The sequence below is a fragment of the Candoia aspera genome, chromosome 1 (genome assembly GCF_035149785.1).
Source record: "Candoia aspera isolate rCanAsp1 chromosome 1, rCanAsp1.hap2, whole genome shotgun sequence".
In the NCBI taxonomy this organism is placed as follows: Eukaryota; Metazoa; Chordata; class Lepidosauria; order Squamata; family Boidae; genus Candoia; species Candoia aspera.
Window position 1 is genome coordinate 333,738,491 of NC_086153.1, and position 22,429 is coordinate 333,760,919.

Genomic DNA, 22,429 nt, shown 5'->3' on the forward strand with positions numbered 1-22,429 from the left:
ATACTATGGACCTGTAATTAAGCTCAAGTGTGTGTAACTGAAGTAACATCATATTCTTCCTCAACCTGGTGCATTGATTCTTCTTACATTTTCACTGTAGTTAAGTTTTTGGCTGCAAGTTCATCAGGTCACACCAACAGCATTGCAAGAATAATAATGCTGACCTGTAAGTAACAGCACCAGTAAATGTATCTTTCAACGAGTGAAGAACAAGTTGTTTTCTTCAGGAAGTAACCCTACCTGTAACAGGGTGTCGTAATAAGGTAAGAGGCGCAACTGAAGTACAGCTTGAAGTCTAACTTTTCATGGGTTGAGCCTTCATCATCCTGCAGCACAATGACAAATGGAGGTGAACCACAGGACCAAAAACAGTTGTCCAACAAGTGGATGAGACTTAGGTTAAACTTTCCGAAAAGAACATCAGCCTGAACAGATACGGGGAAGGGGAAGGAGTCAGAAGGCTTGCATGGGCCTTTAAAATACACCGTAATTCCAAATAGAACTAGACGTTTTATTCTTTGATACGACTAAATGCATGGATTCAGTTCTCCCCTCATATACAGTAAGGGAAAGCCAACTCCATTCTCCATCACTGCCTAGAGCAGTGTTTTTCCAACTTGGCAATGTGTGGACTTCAGCTCCCAGAATTCCCCAGCCAGCATGCTGGCTTGGGAATTCTGGGAGCTGAGGTCCACACCTCTTAAAGTTGCCAAGCTGGAAAAACACTGGCCTAGAAGAAGAATGATCATTTGGGGACCATACTTCAACTCTTCTGGGAAAGGTGCTACGATAGGGGGAAGCCTCAAGGAGTAGCTGCAAGGAGCTTGTTCCTTGAGAGGAAGATCTCTGTCCAGCTACCCATTGCCCGAGAGTTGTAGTAAGGACATGGACACTCTGGCTTCTGCCACTGACTGGAGAAACAAAGCCCTATGGGGTGTCACCTCACCTTTATCCAAGCAAAACCCTAAGCAGAAGACATTTAGGATAGGCCCAACTTTAGAAAAATATACTAACCAATGGGTCACTGGGTCTTGCACTAGTTTCTTTGGATTGGGCCTTTTGCTCAATGGATGTGAGCTACTTTTGAAGGTTATGTTTGTTGGAAAAGCATGATTAAAACTATATTTGGCAACAAGACAAAGATGTCATGAGCTGAGTATTACAGCTACTCTAGAAGGATTATGCCAGGATGAAAAAACAATTCACTCAAGCGAACCAGTGAGCTTTATCTCTTTGAGAAATAAAAACCTGATTATTATTATCTCCTATTTAATATTTTCCCAGTAATGAACTACACACACTGGCAAGGGATGGCAGGCTCTTACTTTGACTATAAATGACAAGGTCCCTTTTAGTTTCTGCGCCATGGCAATACTCTGCAGGGTGAAGACAAACTGGGCTTCATTTGAGACGCCTAAATTTGGGAAAAGACAGGAAAATTTAGAACGGGATAACAGGATTTACTTAGATTGATATAGACCCCCCCCCTTGCCAAAGTGAGGATTATATTGATTTTAAAACCTTATCTCTCACACTCAGATTTATTTAAAATATTTAACCATTTTCTCCACCAAAGAGTACAAAGCATTAATGGTTTAACAATAAGCAAAATCAATCAATCAGCATTATGTACTAAAGGCAGGATAGGGAAATGCTAGAGAAGACTACCACTACAGGGCAAATGCACTTCTGTCATTACCCACCTTACCTCGGAAAGTTATTTCCTTTAGAAAATCCTCTGCCCAATGGGACCAAATTAAAACCACCATTCCCAGGTTTTGCCAACAGGGCCATACTCTGGTCCTCAGAAATACCCTCATAAAGATAGTATGTGATAGTATATGATAATATGATCTGACATCCAACATCTTTTGGGGCTTATTTGGGCTTACGACAATGGCCAGCAACAGCAAGAAGCTGTTCAGTTCTGGATCCACACCTTTGAAAAATAGTCCCATAAACTGCAACACAAACAAGGCAAGGCTGTGCCCCTCTAGAAATTTAAGGTAAACTTCAACAGTTTGGCTCAGACACAGCCACGATACATAGTCATAATGAGATACGCCCTGTCCTTCAAGACTCTTTTAACCAGACATCTGTGGAAAGCTCATTCCCACCCCACCACCCTCACCCGAACTCTCTGCTGCCCGGAAGCAGACACCATACCAGGAGGCAGCTGAAAAGGGACAGGTATCCCATCGTGGATGGCGGATCCTTCCGGCCGCAGCATTTTAGTGTTCAGAGAGTCCAAAACGTTCAGCTCCATGCTCTTCAGGAAACTGTTGCTCTTGTTCTCAAAGATCACAGAAACAGTAACCTGGCCATCATTCTGGAGGTTCCCCTGGATGTCGTAGGTCTGCAAAAAAGTATCATTGGAAGGGAGAGGACACAGAGAACCTTAGGAGCTCCTTGGTGCTGCTGAAAACTGGTGTGGAAGACAAGAGTGAGGGACAGTAGATACTGGCTCCCAATCATAGTTCAGAGAAATGAAGGAGAAGCCAAACACTGGAAAAGCACATAGACTACTCACCATTTTAATGTATGGATTTTCAGCAAGGAGGCTATAACTTGACATAGGCTGGAAAAGAGGAAAAGAGGAAGAGTCAAGGCAAGCAAAAAGGGAAGGCAAAGAATGTACAACTTGGAAGCTACCTATACAGCAAAGAAGTGCTCTGTGGTTACACTGCAGTAGATTTAACAACCAGGTGATGGTTGATTACAGTCCCAATAACCTCAAACCAGGTGATGGGAACTAGTATCCAGCATGCCTGGAAAGTACTAAATGCTGGGCAAAGCTGCTGCAGAGCCATGCCATGGCAGCTGGGTCTTCTGCAATGAATGACTGCAACCCCTCCCTACCAGCCCATTTCTCACCGGCAGTGGCTCTTCCTCCAGCGTTCCGTTCTGCACAGATTCTGTCTGTGGCTCCTCCCCTCGGTCACGGTGCTTGGGAAGCTTCTTCTCCTTGGATTTTTCCTCCTTCTTATGCTTCTTCTTTTTATGCTTGGATTTCTACAAGGCCCCACAAATCATGAGTCAGCTTTCTGGTTCCTCAGCTCCCTCTTGGCCCAACCAGTAAAAGCTGTTTGTCTTGGACAACTCATGTATCCACCAGAAATGGCTGCAAAAGCTCATGCTAGCCAACCTTGCCCTCTGCCTGAGATACTGTTGGTCAAAGGCAGCTGAAAAATCACAGCAGGTTCAAATCACGCTGAAAATATTTCCAGATGAGATAAGACACATGGTGCCATTATCAGAGACGGGCCAAGAAGCTTCAGTTCCCAGGCAAAATACAGAAAAGCGGAGTTCTCTCAGCCACTCACCTTTCCTTCATCTTCTTCTTGAAGTTCTTCCTCCTTCTTAGCTTCTTCAGGTTCTGCTGGTTCTACACTCACTTCAGGCAGGTTCTGCTAAAGAAACAAACTGGGATAATAAAAGCCAGCCTGGTCTAAGAGACTGTAACTGGGAACATCCCAGAAAACATGTGGGTCAAGTCACCCCAGTATGATCCCTGTTCCACATTAGCCCAAGTCCTCCTAGTGCAGTCAGCCTCCTTCCCCAATCCCCTTGGAATGGGACACACAAAGGAGCCCACCAACTGAAAGTCTGTGCCAGCGTTTTTGCTCTCCCTTCATGGGGTCACCAAGTCCACTCAAAGCACATCCTAAAGTCTCTCAGAGCTGTAAGGCAGAAGAGGCTACCTTTTTGTAGCCAGAGACTGCAGGGGTGTGTGAAAATGACATAGCTGAAAGAGGCAGGGCTAGATTTTTCACATCCTTTTCTGCATTTTGCCTTCTGGAGTTTGAGTAAAATAGATGTGTTAAGATTATTTCATTGCTTAGTTTTGTAAAATATAAAATAAAAACATAAAATAAAATAAAACATAAAATAAAACATAAAAAATAAAATAAAATAAAATAAAATAAAAAATAATAAAATAATAAAACAAAACAAAACAAAACAGAACAGAACAGAACAAAACATAAAGAATAAAATAAAATATAAAATATAAAATAAAATAAAACATAATAAAATAAAATAAAATAAAATAAAATAAAATAAAATAAAAACCACCTTGCCATAATTTGGGGGTTTGTCTCCAAAGTTCGGTAGTGTAATCATGGGGGACTCAGTGGGCTGTAAAAAAAAGGGACTGATAAGACACACACAACCTGTGGGTTGCCTGTCCCAGTTGTAAGAATATCTCAACGGTTCTCGGTTTGTAATCACTGCCCACATCTCCAGCCTTGAGCCCACAAACAGATCCTCTGCCTTACGATCTCCCTTCCTTTTTGGTTAACCAAGAAGGTTAAAGGTCATCAGCATATGCAAAGGGCAGGGATTTCTCTCACTTGCAATGAGTCTTGGAGAAAATAAATGAACAGCAGGAAAAAAAAGCAGATACATGCGCCTCTGCATTTTAGGAAATGCAAAAGCATCACCTGGGGTGGGAGCTGAAGGTATGGAGAAGGAATATAAACGTGTCACCACTTCTTCCTTAACTGCAGGGGATAATACTTCCTCTGAAGTTGCACTTGTTTGGGGGTGGGGGTGGGGGTGGGGGAAGGGAGAGATTACGACCTCTGTCCCCTCTGAGGTTGTAATAATGATCAATTCAACACCACTGCTGATGCTCTTTTTGTTTTTAGCCCCCAGATCTGTACATTAAATGCAAAGATTAATTTAACATCACATCTAATTTGGTCGTAAGATAGCAAGGGAAGGAAAGGATGCTATGAGTCACCCTTCTCTGACATAGCGAATTAATTAAAGTAATTTACCAGTTTACCTGGATTTTCTTTGGATGATCTCCCCTCTCTTCCCTAGCAAAAACCCAGCCAATATTTATGTCTATCTCCTCCTCTAGAGAAGGAAATAGTTTTCAGAGGTTCTGCTGCACATTCTATAAAGGAGAGACTAACCTTTGCCTCCACAGCAGCAACAGGTGGTGGGGTATCAGAAAGCCACAGGTCCACATCTTGAGGCTGGAACAGCCAACCAAAAAGTATTATGGGATAATTGTTATAGGATATTTTCAAGCACTGGAAGCACATACTCTTCTGTAAGGCTCACACATTGCACTGGGCATAATGTGGTTTGCTTGATTCAAGCTTAGCAAGAGATATGAACTCAGCCACCATGATCTGTAGGCCAGTTTGGAACAAGCATTATGCTTCCTGGGTATTCCTTAAGACTATTCTTGTACTACAGGCATAACAGTTGCCAACATCTAACAGTTTATGGTTACCTACTGTGTTATATGCAAATGAACCGCAAGCTATAGTAATGAAAGTCAAGGAGCACAGTGAAAAATGGACTAGGAATAAATATAAAGGCCACCAAACTAATGACTAAGTAGAGGAACCAGCCTTAGAATTGGCAATGAAGACACTGAACTGGTGGATAGTTTTCTGCCTTTTAGGATCAACTGTCGACAGTAAAGGGACGAGCAGTTAAGAAATACGCCACAGACTAGCACTCGGTAAAGCAGCCATGAAGGCCTTGGAAAAGATATTCAGGTGCCGGGATGTGTCTATTCCTACCCAGATCAGAACTGTGCAGGCAATGGCGTTCCATGTGACGCTCTATAGAAGCAAATATTGGACTTTGAATCAGCACAACAGAAAGATCATTGAGGCTTTTGAACTTTGGTGTTGGAGAAGACTCCTGAGGATACTGTGGACAGCCGAGAAAACAAACAAATGGATCATCGAACAAATCAGCGTGGAGTTCTCATTTGGAGCACAAATGACCAGGTTCAAAATATCAAACTTCAGACACATTATACAAAGACCTAGCTTTCTGTAGAAGTCCAAAATGCTGGGAAAGGTAGAAGGAAAGAGAAGAGGAGGACAAACAGCAGGAAATTGGATGGACTCAATTACATTGCCGATGGGTGCATTGCTGGAAGACCTGAAGAACCACGTTGGGGACAGGATATCCTAGAGAAAATATCTGTGTGGTCACTAAGAGTTGACACTGACTTGATGGCACATAATCAATCGTGTTACAGACTAATTCTGTTTCTTTCATAAAATCATTTATCTCAAAATGTCATGGTACTGAAGAACATGGTAGATGTTCCCAATCTAGGCCAGTCAAATGAAGTTATGCGTTTATGCACACAGTTATAATATGGAGATATTCCTCTACCTTACCATCACTTTATAAACACTGCTGAGCTATTAAGTGCATTCAAATGGCTGTTTTCTAATTTTTTAACCTGGTCTACAGGCCATAGCCTGAAAACCACGAACATATAATTAGGTGTGTGCATGTGAAGTAGCTTAAGTACCCCAAGCATTTGTTCAATGATGCAAATGTCTATCACTCACAATACATGGGTTGCTGTGACTGAAATCTGTAAGACTACTGTCTTAAAGCACAAAAGTGTACATTCTTCCTATTACTTCTACGCATATTTCTGACAAGCCAAAGGAGCAAGCTCACATCTCCAAGACAGCTATCTTATTTTAAAGTTCTCAAATTAGGAAGATAGTTCACATCCTGGCAAACCTGAGCACAGTGTCCCAGTGGAGATGGAATATTGGTCAAGTTATTAAATTATTAGTGCTTTCCCTCAACTTCTCTGAAACTTGTATGAAAATCCAGGATAATCATCTAGAAACTTGTCACTTCAATTTAGAATTCTGGTTGTACCTGCAAATATACATTTTTATTCAGAAATATTTGAGGCATCTTTATTATTTACATTATAAATATTTATAATAAATTCACGCATAAATATTATAAATAGTATATAATATTTTTTATTAAGCCAGAATCCTTGAAATAGGCTACATTCCACTGTTCCTTGTGGGCACCTATGCTTTTTTTTTTTTAACCCATTCAATCGTGTACGATTCTTGGAGACTGCCTGGACAAGTCCCTACAGTTTTCTTGGCAAGGTTTTTCAGAAGTGGTTTGCCATTGCCTGCTTCCCAGGGCTGAGAGAGAGTGACTGGCCCAAGGTCACCCAGCCAGCTTTGTGCCTAAGGTGGGACTAGAACTCACAGTCTCCCAGTTTCTAGCTTGGTACCTTAACCACTACACCAGACTGGCTCTCATGCCTATTTAGAAGTTTTTAAAAACCTTCATTGGACTTCCACTATTGTAAAAAATATGGTGTGCAGAATCAAGAAATTACCTTTTTGTCTTCTTCATTTGTTTTTCTTTCTCGCTCTTTTCTTTTTTCTTTCTCCCTCTCTTTCTCTTTGTGTTTCTTTTCCTTCTTTTTCAGCTTCTTGCTTTTCTTTTCAACTGGGGGGGCTTGCGTTTCTTGAGGAGATTTAAGGTTATCGGCATTTCGGTGCCTCTGCACAGGAAGAGTCTCACTATCTGTTAAAGGCCTTCAAAAAAAAAAGTGGGGGGGGGGTTAAGATCTTCAATGAAATTCACCAAAATGTCTATCCAGGCTTCCAGCAGCAGTTCAGGATCAGCACAGCATATCAAAGTGAATTAGCTCCACTACATATGACAAAATATAAGTTCAGCGTTCAATACAATCCAAAGAGGATCAAAGGAAACTGAGTCACATTTATCAAACAAAATTGTTAGAATTCTATTCTATTCTATTCTTGAACATAAAAGCAAGCAAGTCTTTTTTTGGGCACTGGAATAAATTTCAGAAAGTGAAGATCAAGAAAATTTCATCTAGAATTTTCCTAGATGAAAAAGTACAACATCTTAAAAATTCAGATTATTTTAAATCTAGAGTTGTATGGCCTGAAAAAGAAAAACACAGCTTTCATTCTGATTATTTTTCTAGTCACATTCATAAAGTTTGGAAATCTCCTCCCTAATGCAAATACTAGTAAACTTTTTATTTGCTCACTTTTAACTTTTTGCAGAACAGAATTGCTGTTTATTCATTCCCCCCACCCCTGGCTTCCTCATGGTCAGAATTTCTTCTGTTAATAACAAGTACAGAAGTTCTTTGAAAAAGTTTATTAGCTTTTATTAAGTGGAAAAAGAATTAGAAAAAGGAAAGGATTCCTTCTTGGTACAAAACTTTAATCTTGAATCTCATTTTACAGGGGGTGTGTGGGTGGGTGGGTGGAGAAGAAAAGGAACAGTGCACACTGTAAAGCCCAACACATCTGTCAATCCAATAATAATTTCTCAAATCTCTGCTCAAGTTTGGGAACATTTGTAAATGTAGTAGCAAGGCCACTATTCTTTGGCTTAAACATGACTGATGATAGGATTCAGTGGCCGTGCAACCAATCATCATACGTTGGTTATTTTATTCCAAACCATAAACAGAGAGATTTAGGGCCGTGAGTGTAGATTTTAATTAAAGCAAATGTTTTCTGCATAAACAGCTGAAACTTTGCCATGTTGTGTTTTACCGTGTTGAATAAAAGCAGTTAACCTTTCACACTGTCAAAGAGGGAACGTACCTGGCAGAACTCCCTGAAATCAGACTGTGTATGAGAGACAGACAGACAGACAAAAAGAAAAACAACACGACCACAGGATACAACAACTTCTGGGAACGGAAATAATCCAAAGGCAAAAGGGAGTAATTCTGAGAGATCCCAACAACATTTGGAAAGCTGCAGGTTTCTCCATTCCTCCTCTAATGGCACAAGGAAGAGCCAAGCCTGCAGCCTGCCCTTTGGAAGGGCCTAATGGTTAATGCACCTGCATGTTCAGGTCTCAGATGTACCAAGATAATATCCAAGCTGCCACCCTACAACTAATTCTGGGAAAAACTCTTTGGTAAAACCAGCAGCTAAGAATCAAAGCCAAGTCCTTAGGCTGTCTACTTTAACCTAAGGTGAGTACACCCATGAGTGCTCAATGAATTCCTCTTTCTGTAGTCTACAGAACTAAGCACTATATTTTGGCATGAACTTTAGAGGGTTGTGCAAGAGCTAAGATCTGTACTTACTTATCTAAATCAATATCCAGTGCCTTGTAGGGATCATTTGGATCCTTGTCATCCTCATCACTGGGCAGAGCATTCTAGATAAAGGCGTAAGAGGCAGACAATGAGTATGTAACAGGTATCAATTCTCAAAGAAAAAGGAGTGCGATTCCTGTTCCTCAAGGGTGCTTTAGATTTATCCTGTTTATGTTGTCCTAAACCAATTAACCCCACTTCTATAACTCCCCGCTTTGATCATGCAGTTTCCCTGATGAAAGCAACATTGATGAAAGCAACATTTGTTGACTGCAGTTCACATTTGTTTCATTCTTCGGTGTGTGGCAGAGTACTAATACCGCTACCTTTGGTGGCAAGGAGACATGTGTGCCAGGAAGAGAGCCTATTCTGCTGAAAAACAAACATCCATCCACATCCACAAGCCATGATATCCTGGTAAAACATATCAAGAACAGGACAGCTTGATGTTGTATGACCTTGGGCCTAAGTCAAAAGCTCTCTAACAGTGATCAATTTGGACCTGTGGCAAGGCTAAATATTTCTTCCCTGGGGAGGCTGAGAGAAAGAAGGAAAAAAAGGGGTCTAGAAAGGAAGAATGAGTAATTGTACCTACTTAAGATTATGCTCCATCCTGTATTTCGGTCAACCCTAACCCTGCCCACATTCGCAGGACCAAGCCGAGGCCTAGCAATTGGATTAAGGGTCACACAATGGAGCAGGACGTGAACCAAAATGCCCTCCATATTATACCCCCGTTCCAACTGCATCCGCTGCATCTCAGCAGACAGGCTTCGTGGAGGTCTGCAAAGGAAGGCTCAAAGCCCTGCAGCGCTTACTTCTGGCATCTCTTCTGTGATAATATCCACATGCTGGGCAGGGGCAATATCCTCATCGCTCTCTGTATGCAGGGAATTGTGGCGACGGTTCTTGCCCCATTTTTCTTTCTTCTGCCTCTTTTTCTTCTTGTCTTTCTCCAGCTTCTGCTGGTGCCGTCGCTCCTCTTCCAGTTTCACGTATTGGTCGGAGGCAGGTAAGCCTAACGAGGCCAGAAGGAAGAAAAGTAGGTCCAGAAGGGATTCCACAGAGGCTGGCTACTAAACTAAGGGTAGCTTGGAAGGGAAATCTTTTACTCGATTAAGATGCTGTAAAAATGACCTGACTTAAAATTCCAAGAAAAAGGGACAATTCAGAAGAAACTGAAAACTTTGCTAACAGATGATGTGCAGATGCATCATTGATCATCCTGTGTGAGAGGAGAATATCTAACAGTGTCATTTCCACCTGCAATGTTTATAATTACATAAAGTAACACTAAGAAGAAGTTGAGATCTCTCAACTGTCACCTAGCAGCAGTCGTTTCAGAAAGCTCTCTGAAATATTTCATTAAATGAGGTCATGATAAAGATTATAACTGGTAAATATCCCAATTTGCCTATTTTTCTCCTCCTCCTCTTCATCCTCTTTTCCTTGCGTGTTATGTGTTACCTTCTAGATTTTAAGGCTCTGGATGGGGACTGTCACGCTACTGATTTTTTAAAACTGCTTAGGAGGTTTCTGACTGAAGAGCAGGATATGAATGTCATAAATTGACTGATTTAACTAAATAGTTAGATGTTGCAGTCCTTAAAAAGGACTGCTGTTTTAAATTTAACTGTTCGTCTCTATGTTGCGTTCTGTTTTTAAGATTAGCAGTTTACTGTATTTTATTTATTCATTTTATTATTCACATTTAAATGCTTTTTAACCAAACTATATTCTAAGGTAAAAAGGTAAAGGTTTCCCTTGACGTAAAGTCCAGTCGTGTCCGACTCTAGGGGGCGGTGCTCATCTCCGTTTCTAAGCCTTGGAGCCGGCGTTGTCCATAGGACACTTCCGGGTCACGTGGCCAGCATGACTCACGGAACGCCGTTACCTTCCCGCCGAAGCGGTACCAATTAATCTACTCACATTGGCATGTTTTCGAACTGCTTGGTGTGCAGGAGCTGGGATTAACAACGGGAGCTCACCCCGCCGCGCGGTTTCGAACCGCCGACCTTCCGATCGACAGCTCAGCGGTTTAACCCGCAGCGCCACCGCGTCCCTATATTCTAAAAAAGTCTACTATTAATGAGAAAGCAATAGAGACCAGGTTCAACTGGTGTGAGAGTTGCAACCCTGTGTAGATCAGGGTGCCCTGGCAACATCAACTCGTGCCTTGATCACGACGCAGTTGGATGACTGTGATACACGCTATTTGGGCTAGACTTTGGAGATGACCCAGAAGCTGCAACTGGTCCAGAATGCAGCAGCTAGACTGCTGGGAGGGCAGTATTGCCATTGCAGCTAATGCCACTCTCGAGTTGCTTCTCCAAGTCTCCTAACATCTCCCCGCTTTTGGGTGGTGGTTACATAAACAATGGCCTTCAAGTATGAGCAATAAATATAGAAGGGATGATGAACAAATGATGCTGAAATCAGCCAGAAAATTCTCTTACCAGGAACTTTTAAAGGAACAGAGAGATCAATCTGAACCACGGGTATGTGCTCAACACCAGGGCTATCCTGGTACCTCTGAAGAAAACAAAAGGAGAGGGATTTAGTACTAATGCACAGACAGAGCAGTCTGACAGATGCATGCAAATACTTAAATAGAAAATCAAATGTTATATACGTATCAAGGAAGCCACTATTTTTATCCCCCCAAATAAGCCTTGCTTACCTTTTGTGGAGATGGAGAACTTTTAATGTAAAATGGATTGTTTGCCTGCTCCTGTTTCCTAACTTCTCGGCGCTTTAAAACAAGCAAACAAAAATATTCAGAAGTAGGATTACGGTCACTTGGGTTCCATTTATAAAAGGAAATTCAAAGGTGTCTCCCCATCCCACCTGAATAAAGACTAACAATCCAAGGGCAAGAGAGAAAGTCAGCTGCGCTGTTAAAGAGCAGGTAAGGATTGAACAAGATACAATCAGGCAGACAGCTTCAATACCTCAATCAAAGGGCCAGGAATTGTTTCAGGCACAATTTTATGCAACAGTACTGTACATTCTCCGATAAAAAAAAAAAAAGGGGGGGGGGTAAAAAATGACTAAAATCTTGCAAAATCAAGAAATGTTGCAAGAATCTGACAATCACACAACCAAGTTCTCAGGGGACCTTCTGGACATTTTTAAAAAATGCAACGAACTTCGAAGTCTGTCTCCAGATGTTTAATGCGCACTAGAACTGCCCATACCCATTCACCCAGCTTACCCTGGCCAGCTCCTCCTCATCCATTTCGGGCTGCCGTTGCTTTAAGTGCCTTTGCTCTTCATCATGGAATATGGTCCTTGGTTTTTCATCTTCAGAGTCACTATCCGAAGGCGGCTCATTGATCCAAGCATCAAGATCCAAACTATGAAATGAACAAATCTCTGTTTCAGGTTATGTGAGAAGACTGCAGCCAATCTTTTAATCCTCATCCTGTTGTTAAAACAGAGGTTGCTGAGCACCCCACTCCCATATACACGTAAGTATCACCTCCTGGTTCTTCTAAGCTCTGTGGAGGTGGGATGGGCCCGGGCTACTTATGCGACATAATTTGAGACCTATTATCACCACCACCACCACCACCACCACCCTCCTACTGGGAAAAGCAGAGAATCTTACCCTTCTGGAACTGGAACTTTCTTCTGAGCTTTAGGTGCTACAGGGTTCAGCTCCCCAGCAAATAAGGCAGTCACTTCTTCAGCCACAGGGACCTCTTTGATCTGAAGCTTCTGGATGTACTTCATGAGCTGGAGGATGCAGGAAGCCTAAAGATCAAGGAGAAGAAAACTTTCATTTCACTCCAAACCCAGCAAAATGCAAAGCTGAAAGGCCAATTCGGCAAAGAAAAAGCCTCAGATTTTTCTCACCCTCTCCTGGACTTCGAGATCCGCACTCTGCACAAATTGAGGCAGACGGTCAATCATCATTTGGGTTGCCTCCTGGGCCACTTCCTTCTCACCAGCCTGTTCCTTTTGCTGCAGGATTGAGGCATAAAGCTTCACCATGTTTTGGACATACACGGCTTGGATGTGGCCTGGAAGCGTGGTCACTTTAGGCCGCAGCATGGCTTCAAGGGTCTGGTGGGGTTCTTCAAGGTGCCTGAAGTGAAGAGGAGAGCCTAGGGAGTTTCTTTCCCCCTCCTCCAGGACAGGAAAAGGGGAGTCACAAGAGATGCTTCAGGCATCAGGGACAGCAAGAGAGAACTTGGCCTCTTGAAAACCCTCCTTTTTCAAACCCTCCCTAGGCACTTACTCTGAGAACTCTCCGCATATCCAAGCCGCAGCGTACAGCACCTCACAGATTCCGTTCCTCTGTGTATTGCTGGCCAGCAGGTGAGCATTGTCCAAAAGCATGGCCATCTGTGACACAGCAAATTTGCGGATAGCCTTCACTCGGATCGCCACATCTAACATCTGGGAAGCAATGAGGTGGCCATGCCTTGTACCTTCCAGCCGCGTCAGCTCTACTAAGATGCTGATGTACCTGAGGTGGGTAAGAAGAGCGTACCAACGTGCAAGCAGAGAAACCAAGGGGAGACCATCGTTATTAGGAGGCCTACAGGCAATTTCCATACACAACTTCATGCATACTGCAGTTTTCAACAATTCAAGACATTTGTAGCTGCTTAGCCCCACTCCTTTTGCTTACAGTTCTCTGGCAGAAATCTGGCTTTTATATTCGCATTGCGCTACTTCTTCTTTTGCGTGCCGGCTAGGTCCTTCCTTCTCTCTCTCTCATGAGAGAGAAGGCCCCAGCTGCACCAATGTGAAAGAAGGCCCTGGCCAGTACAGTAGTGGTCTGTGGTGACAGCGGGCAGGGCTGGGCAATGGGGGCAGCTGGTGGCAGCAAGTAGGCGGCTGGCCAAAAGGCGGTTGTAAATGTGGGTGGGCCTGAATTTTGTTCATGTGACTGTGGGGGCACTGCAATGGCCAGAGTTTCAAGGACCAGTCATAAGTCCCTTCGTCTAGCGCTGTGATAACTTTGAACGGTCACTGAATGAATGGACGCTACGCAAGGACTACCCGTATTATGCAAGATTTAAACTTTACTTTGGAGGTGAATATTATATACACCACTGAGATCCTCCTGAGGCTATAAAACAGGAACTAAGTATTGTGGTAAATACTGACCATTCAAAGTTTGTGATGTATTGGTAATTGGACTGGCTACATATATCAATGATTTTGGTCAGCAGCTCATCTCTGTAAGTTGTTCCTTCAGCTTTGTCCACGTGGATCATCAGCTTCTTTACGATTTCCATCAAGTTCTTCTTGGACACCTGCAGCAAGGACCAAAACAAATAAAAACTCAGGCCCCTACTACCAAATGTTGGTCTCTATACAGTACACGGGAAGCTGTCTATTTTGATGCAGCTTGGCAGAAAACGTAAGATGTAGCAGTGAGCTAAACCAGATACCTCAACCAGCTTGATTGATAACTGGCAAATAGAGGGAGAAAATGTAGAGGCAGTGAAAGACTTTGTATTTCTAGGTGCGAAGATTACTGCAGATGCTGACTGCAGTCAGGAAATCAGAAGACGCTTAATCCTTGGGAGAAGAGCAATGACCAATCTCGATAAAATAGTTAAGAGCAGAGACATCACACTGACAACAAAGGTCCACATAGTTAAAGCAATGGTGTTCCCCGTAGTAACATATGGCTGCGAGAGCTGGACCATAAGGAAGGCTGAGCGAAGGAAGATCGATGCTTTTGAACTGTGGTGTTGGAGGAAAATCCTGAGAGTGCCTTGGACTGCCAGAAGATCAAACCAGTCCATCCTCCAGGAAATAAAGCCAGACTGCTCACTTGAGGGAATGATATTAAAGGCAAAACTGAAATACTTTGGCCACATAATGAGAAGACAGGACACCCTGGAGAAGATGCTGATGCTAGGGAGAGTGGAGGGCAAAAGGAAGAGGGGCCGACCAAGGGCAAGATGGATGGATGATATTCTAGAGGTGATGGACTCGTCCCTGGGGGAGCTGGGGGTGTTGACAACCGACAGGAAGCTCTGGCGTGGGCTGGTCCATGAAGTCACGAAGAGTCGGAAGCGACTAAATGAATCAACAACAAAAAGGTTCTCCCCTGCCTTGAAAGTAGTTTTGGGATACAATTGCTTAGTTTTAAAAAGAATAGTAAATGAATAAGCTATCTTAGATTCATTTTTTCCATCTCATTATTATCATGGCCTTAAACCCACTCTAGGGTCTAGGAAGACAGTGCAATATTTAGAAAAATAAATTAGCCAGGATGCACAGTAAGTAGCAAACCTACCATTCCATACAGAAGATCCAAGGCTCGGAGGCGAATGGACTCATCCTTATCGTCCAAACACTGGAGAATGAGATCTTTATGAGACTGTACCGATTTAGGATGTGTTTTCAAGATTTTGGACATTGCCAGCAATCCCAAATACTTCACTGGTGTAAAAAAAGAAAACACACACACACACACACACAAAAGAAAACACAGTTCAAAAAACTCCTTGTAAGGGCCCTCTCCATTTCTGCAAGAACAACATACACACAGGGCAGTAAACAGATCAAGTTCCAGGACTGGTCTGAAGGTTTTGTTCTGATATAGAAAGCTAGCTTTGTCCATGTGTGTTGGACCTAGTGCATTTACCACAGAGGCAGAAGGAATACAGGCATTTCTCTTACATCAGCTTATTGGTCTGACTAGTTCCATGTTTTCTATTCAGACCTGCAGGGTCTCCCCACTGTTTCAGACAGGACTGCTTGCTAGTACTACTTGGAGATGCCAGGACTAGGCAGGCACATGCAACTGATTCTTCATCGTCATCACCATCATGATCTTTCCAAGATCAAATTGTATTAAAACAGTACCATTTTGCATGTATAATGGTAGCAACAAAGAAAAAGAAAGTTCCCATTCTGCAGTTTTCTCATATATGGTATCCTCCAGATCACAACGTTCTTTGAATTCCCAGCCATCTTGTCTGCTAAAATGTAAGACATTTGGAAAGCACCAGCTTGGGGAAGGCTAACATACTAGACGCTATTTTATAATCTCTCTGAATGTCAAGAGAAGGGCACATTTTTCATTCTCAAATCAACATTTCCCCTTCCTTTCTTCCTTTGATAAAACTTTTTCTTTCTTCCCCCTGCTTACTTATAAATACATACCATCACCTTATTTCCTTTTCAGGTAACACACCAAACTCTCACTTCCGTTCAACAAATGTGGACAAAAGCACAGCCTCACACTATTTTGGCATGCTTTGACAAATTGCATTCTTTGTAACAGGCCACATATTACCCACACTTTTCTAAAGCTTACGTACATTTCAAAATTTTCCCATCCATTTCCTCATCTCCGGCAAACTTTCTGCTATACAAATTCGTTTATTTGTTCTGGGTTTTTGTCATGTATGTATAACATGCAGCGGTTTCTCCACGTTCCCTGTCAAACCTAACTATCTTGGGTTCTGACACGTTCATTTTCAGATCCATGCTTGTGGTTGTATTATTCTAGCTATCTAATACTCATTGCATTTCCTTTAGGTTCTCAGACAGCAACACATATCCTCTGCATATAAGCATACGTGTACATGTTCCAAACCAACACATCACTAACGTCACCAAGCGTTCAATACACTGAACAACCAAGGGGACATTACACATCCTTGTCTTACTCCTTGCTCAACGTTGAGCCATTCACTAAGCACTCCATTATACTCACACGTGCTTTACTATCATTATATACTGTACTTATTGCATTCAGCAAAACATCCCATAATTCAAGCCTATGCACTTTACCACAAGCTTTCTCCAAACTAACAAATGCACAATAAACTTTCTCATGTTCGTACTTTTCTCTCTTTGCCGGAGAGCAAAACCTGATCTTTAAACCCCCTCTCCGCATGAAGGTACACCGCACTTAACTCTTCCTCGCTGTCCACTTCTTGTACCCTTTAGATCAGAATTACACCAAACACTTTCCCAGGCCACTGAACAAACGAATATTTCTGTAATTTTTACATTCATTTTTGCTATCTTTGCCATTGCATAAGGGAACAATAACGGGATTCTTCCAATTGTCAAGCACAGATACAGCCTTCACACACATAAGCAGGTCATGCAACCATTGTACAAGCACACCCCTCCAGTATTTTAACATCTTTTCAATTACACTGTCTATACCTGCAGGTATTTTCAACATTGTCTCAGCATTTATGATTTCCTTTTCATTATATTTTTCTTGGACTCTAACGTTACAACATTCAGTTCAGTTCTGCTCTTTATCACCTCACTGTCTTTTCCGTACAAATCTTAAAAACACTCCTTCCAGCATTCTCTCATTTTCATTACATCCCAAATAATGTCAGTGCTTAGTTCTCCTCACCTTTTGCTTCATGTCATTTAGTTTGAGGTCGGGGGCCACAAGCTAATTTGACTAGGAGCAAGTAGGATAAAAATATGATAAAATAAAATGCCCTGATTCTGAAGGAATTCTCTGAGAACTTTAACATGCCTTCATTTTAAAAAGAAGTGAATATTTAAAGCATTAGAAGTAATACTTGGTGGATCTCAGAAGCCCACAGGGGAGGTCAAATAAGATTTCAGAAGCGGCCGGGGGAGAAAGAGCATCACCAGGAGCAAAATGAATGTGGTTTTTCATTTTAGGTATTTCAGTTTTGGAATACAGTGCCTAGTTCCTTGGCATCAATTACTATTACCTTCCAAGATGGCAGCATCTCCCATACTTACAGTTTTGGTCTGAGTCTTCTATCAGTATCCTCAGCTTCTGAACACAGAGCTGCAGAGACAGCATATATTGTTAGCCTCTTCTGCAAGGCCAAGGACTTTCCTCCATCCACACCTTAAGATCTTCTGTTCTCTGGTAAATGTCAGTAGCTTTTGCTAACAGTGGAAGACTACTCCATAACAACCCCCGGTGGAGTAGGAAGGGTGCAGGGGGAAGAGTACATCTGCCCTAATCTCAACAGGGGTGGGTAGCCCTTTTCTACTGAGGGCTGCATTTCCTCAGGGGAGCAGCACAACGGGACTACAGAAAGAAGTGGATACAGCCATAATAAAAGCAGATGGAGAGAAGCATTCTCTTTGGCACCCTCAGTCTTCTTCCCAACACCCCTTTGTCTCAGTCACTCTCATTCTCTTTTTAATACAAAGTCCTGCCTCTAAAGCAGCACAGAAAAATATATTTCCTGTCAATGATCTGAATTGATGTAATGCAGGGGAGGTTATTTATTTATTTGTTAAACTGACACACATACACACACACACACACACATACACAGCTGCCCAATCCAGTAGGACTCAGGGCAGCATACAGATAAAAACCAAAGCATAACAATATTAAAATTAAAGCCACTGAAAAACAGCAATAAAACATTGCATACAAGGCAGCTACTTACAGTCTAAACCAACCCAAAAAATCAAGTTAGATGTAACAACCTGGGGGGAAAGCCGGGTCTTAAGATCTTTCTGAAAGGCAGGCAGGGGGACCATCAACACTGGGGGGGCGGGGCTGTTCCATAGGACAGGCACAGTGACAAAGAAGGCACGTCTTCTTAGTTCTGCCAGATGACACTGTTTAATTAAGAGACGGGACCCAGAGCATGCCCACTTGTCAGGTCTTATTGGACGGGCAGAATGTTTAAATTAGGCTAAGGACCATGTGAAATTAGTTTATGACACTAAGGAATCAGGTTCCAGGCCTGCTTTGCAAACTGGTATTATCCCTCATGATGAAAAAAAAGTAATGCTATCATTTAACAGCCAGTTGCCAGAATAAACCACCCCCCGTTACACACGCATGATCACATCCAAAGGTCTATGTGGTAGAACCTCTAAATTCCACACAATAGTAAATCCTGACAACCATCAGTGAAGCATGAAAGCACCTGCATGCCTCCCTCCCTCCCTCCCTGACCAACTATCACAGTCAATATTTATTGATGGCCTACCCCGCTATGAGCATACGTCTAACCTTGACATGGGCAACAGAGTGCTTATTCTGGCTCCTCCTCCCATTATTTAAAATTAGCCTGCAGCCACACATGGAGAGTCTTCCCAACGATCCCTCAGTACTATGTTCAGAGTATGTTGGGTCGCCATATCCACAGGCCATTGGGATGACCTCCGTATATCACATATTGCTGGAATTACATTGCTGATCTGGCCCAACTGCTTCTTTTATGTGTTCTGGGGATAGCCATGTACAAAGCAGGAAGCACCTAGCCACCGGCACAGATTGCAACATGTCCTCTCTCGAGAACACATGCATTCTAGGTTTGTAGTTAAGACATTGCAACATTCAAAGCTGACACACAATAAGAGACAGAAACCAAAAGTGAAAGCCTGTACCTGGATGCTTGCACTGTGGTTGGGCATTCCCGAGGAAAGAGAGATTAACACTGTGGAAGAGCAAGCAGGTACATGTTTAATTTGTAGTCTGCTTTTCCTAGAAAAAGCTAACTCTCAAACACATACATCCAAACAGTATCTGTTACTCTTTTTTATTATTCACAAAATGTATTATCCCTCCATGGCCTTCCCTTACCTGCTATCACTGTGTTCACACACTCGTAGAGGAGTGACATGGCCGAGGTGCTGAGGAAAGAGACAGACACGTTTCTGCATTATGAGGCACAGCCCATGAAGAAGTTTCACCAGAAAGGTGACCGTGTGGTTTCTACACTTTAAAGAACTAAGGTTATTCTACGGTGTGTAAAACATTGAAAGAAAAAAAGGCCTTTGATTCTTGCACTTTTCAAGAATCACCTGGTTTCAAAGGAAATACTGTATGAGTTTTAAAAAACAGAAGCTAGGTTACATTTTCCATTTGTAACTAGATTCTTAAGACTCAATCAGCTAAATTTCAACAAATCCACCCTGTGCATCCAAATACACTCTTTCCTGCATCAGAAAGCCCTATTCATAGTCACTGAAGCCTTAGTCACCTCTTGTCTGGATTACTGTAATGTCTACATGGGCTGCCCTTGAAAACTACTTGGAAGCTTCAGCTGGTTCAGAATGTGGCTGCACAAGCAGTCATGGGCACGCCATTATATACACCTCCATTACACAAGCTGCCCTGGTTGCCAGTAGGCTTCTGGGTGCAAGATGCTAGTTGTCACCTATAATGTTTTTCTGAGAGATCATCTTTCTCCCATGGTGTCTGCCCACCTTGTAGGATCTGACAGGGTCAGCATGCTTTGGGTCACATCTATCAAGCAATGTCATTTGATGAGACCCAGGAGGCATACCTTCTTTGCTGTAGCACCTGCACTTTGGAACAGCATCCCCCCAGGCATCCAAACAACTCTGATCCCGCTCTTTTTTAGAAGAGCCTTAGACATGGCTGTTCCCCCAGGCCAGTGTTTCTCAACCTTGGCACCTTTAAGATGTGCAGACTTCTGGGAGTTGAAGTCCACACATCTTAAAGTTGCCAAGGTTGAGAAACACTGCCCCAGACTAAGGTATGGCACAGGCCCACTGTGGGTTGGTTTTGCTATTGTGTCTGTTGTCACTCTATGCTGACATCTTTCCCTTTTAATGGTTTTGATTATTTTATTGACTTTTTATGTTTTTAATCTATATGTTACTCCAAGTCATTCTCAGTGGGCAGCCCACAAATGTGATAGATGGATAGACAAATAAGTACAATTATAGAAAATCAAAGCAGAAAGGATATTTATTGGGTGGTTTGTCGTCTGAAAATTCTTCTGCATGTAACTTTCATTTCTTTTGCCAGAATGGAGGATTTAGAATAACTTTGATTTTCTATAAATCAAAGATTAGAAAGGGTGAGATAGTTATAGTATGCATACTGCCCACTTTGCTTGATTTCTTGGAAGTGGGCTTTTTAAAATATTGGTAAGAGTTGATATGAATTCTAACCACTTTAGAAAATTGAGTAATAATGCATTAACTCTTTGCGAAAGAAAACAAGGTTAAATGGACACTTCCTTCTTCTGTCTAGTCTACTACCGGGATAGATTCTGGAGTTGGTGCTCTCTGGGGAATTATATTTAAAAATTGCACAATGGTGGCAAATGAACTGCTTGGAAAAGTCAATCAGACCAATGTCAAAATACTCGAGATATCAATGACTAAACTTACCCAGGGGCACAAATAGTTTTATTGAATTATTTTTAATACTGACATTAAAATATAGAGCTGATTAGAGCCATCTCCCCCAACCACCAAATAAAAAAATCTACAAGAATTAGCTGACTTACCTATGTATTAGATTGGTCAGGGGTTCTATCAATTTCTTTCCTAGCCTGGGTTCCAAAGGGGTGAGAGCACCAAACTAAAGGAAAAGGAAAGAAAAAGGAAATTAAATTGCTAGTTGCTTATTTTGCTAATTCTGTAAAAGTGGTTAGATATACAGCAATAGCCAAGAACCTGAACAGCTTCAAAAAAATACTGTATTAGGCAAATTCAAACTTTCAACAAATTAATGGGCTCAGTGTTAAGCCTAATCTTAGACACAAAATGATTTGCTTGGTTCTGGCTCAGTGTGAAATGCAAATCCAGCTGTATACCATGAATTATTTAGCATAAATAATGTTTAGTGTTGTATGGGAATGACACCACTATGGGTCTTTTTTTTTTTAATACGAATTTTATTAAGTTTCAAGCAAAGATAAAAGCTACAGAAAAACAAAAAAACTACAGAGAAAAAAAGAGAAAAAACTAAAAAAGTGTAGAAACACAAGAGAAATTTTTTTTGAAGTTACAAAAAGAGGTGACTTCTGACTTTTAACAGCAAAGATATACAAACATTTCCATAATCAATTCCTTACTCTATATTAAACCAAAATCACATTATTTCTATAAATCATTCCATTGGCACATTGTAAAAATCACTAAATATAGTTACTCCCTCCTCTTATATTAAAAGAAAAGAAAAAGGGAAAAAAAATATAAACCTAATTAACTTTCCCCCCAAAGATAACATTTATTTCCTTCCTACTACTATTCTATACATTTCTGTCTACTATAATAAAAATCAAACTAAAAAACATATAAATTGTCTGCCATTGTACTTGATAATACAACAATTTTAATAATCTTAATCATATTAAACCCAAAACCATCCAAATAGACATTTATTTTTTCATTATACCTTAATAATCTTAATCCAAATCATTAAGGATAAATGAAATCAACCAAACCCTAAAAGCAATCCAGATAAATATTCTTAAACCCTTATCCCACTTCAAAATAAACCAGAGCATTTACATATCCCCCACAATGCACACAGAGTTTTCTTAAAAAAAAAAAATCAAACAGCCCAACTGCCCCCCTCAAAAACTCTGACATCTCTTCAGGAAACCTCTCATACATAATAACCCCTTCTTTTCCATGGTGTTCCACCAGAAGATCAATTTCACTTGTGGCTTGTGGCTTGCAACTTGCTCTCTCCCTTAAATTTCTCCAACTCAACTATCCGATCTTCATCCAGCATATTAACAGAAATCCCAATCTCACTCTTAGAAGAGACATTTCTGTCACTGTTGAATTCCTCAGTTTCAT

At 41.6% G+C, this 22,429-nt stretch overlaps 1 protein-coding gene across 3 annotated transcripts in view; it reads right to left on the reverse strand.

Annotated features, from left to right (window-relative positions):
• Positions 1-22,429, reverse strand: part of AP3D1 (adaptor related protein complex 3 subunit delta 1) — a 49,815-nt gene that overhangs the window by 6,259 nt on the left and 21,127 nt on the right. The window contains exons 9-31 of one of the 3 annotated variants that reach the window (XM_063290782.1): positions 21,127-21,200; positions 19,446-19,495; positions 19,250-19,299; positions 17,630-17,678; positions 15,174-15,319; positions 14,030-14,178; positions 13,152-13,382; positions 12,767-12,998; positions 12,519-12,664; positions 12,123-12,264; positions 11,589-11,660; positions 11,365-11,440; positions 9,727-9,926; positions 8,897-8,970; positions 8,403-8,426; positions 7,148-7,349; positions 4,923-4,985; positions 3,324-3,410; positions 2,875-3,012; positions 2,531-2,578; positions 2,167-2,356; positions 1,326-1,414; positions 241-326 (exon numbers count right to left, since the gene is read on the reverse strand). In XM_063290782.1, coding sequence (XP_063146852.1) covers positions 241-326; positions 1,326-1,414; positions 2,167-2,356; positions 2,531-2,578; positions 2,875-3,012; positions 3,324-3,410; positions 4,923-4,985; positions 7,148-7,349; positions 8,403-8,426; positions 8,897-8,970; positions 9,727-9,926; positions 11,365-11,440; positions 11,589-11,660; positions 12,123-12,264; positions 12,519-12,664; positions 12,767-12,998; positions 13,152-13,382; positions 14,030-14,178; positions 15,174-15,319; positions 17,630-17,678; positions 19,250-19,299; positions 19,446-19,495; positions 21,127-21,200 — 2,618 coding nt within the window. The remainder of the gene's footprint in view (positions 1-240; positions 327-1,325; positions 1,415-2,166; positions 2,357-2,530; positions 2,579-2,874; positions 3,013-3,323; positions 3,411-4,922; positions 4,986-7,147; positions 7,350-8,402; positions 8,427-8,896; positions 8,971-9,726; positions 9,927-11,364; positions 11,441-11,588; positions 11,661-12,122; positions 12,265-12,518; positions 12,665-12,766; positions 12,999-13,151; positions 13,383-14,029; positions 14,179-15,173; positions 15,320-17,629; positions 17,679-19,249; positions 19,300-19,445; positions 19,496-21,126; positions 21,201-22,429) is intronic. The other 2 variants (XM_063290783.1, XM_063290784.1) reach the window with 2 other exon arrangements.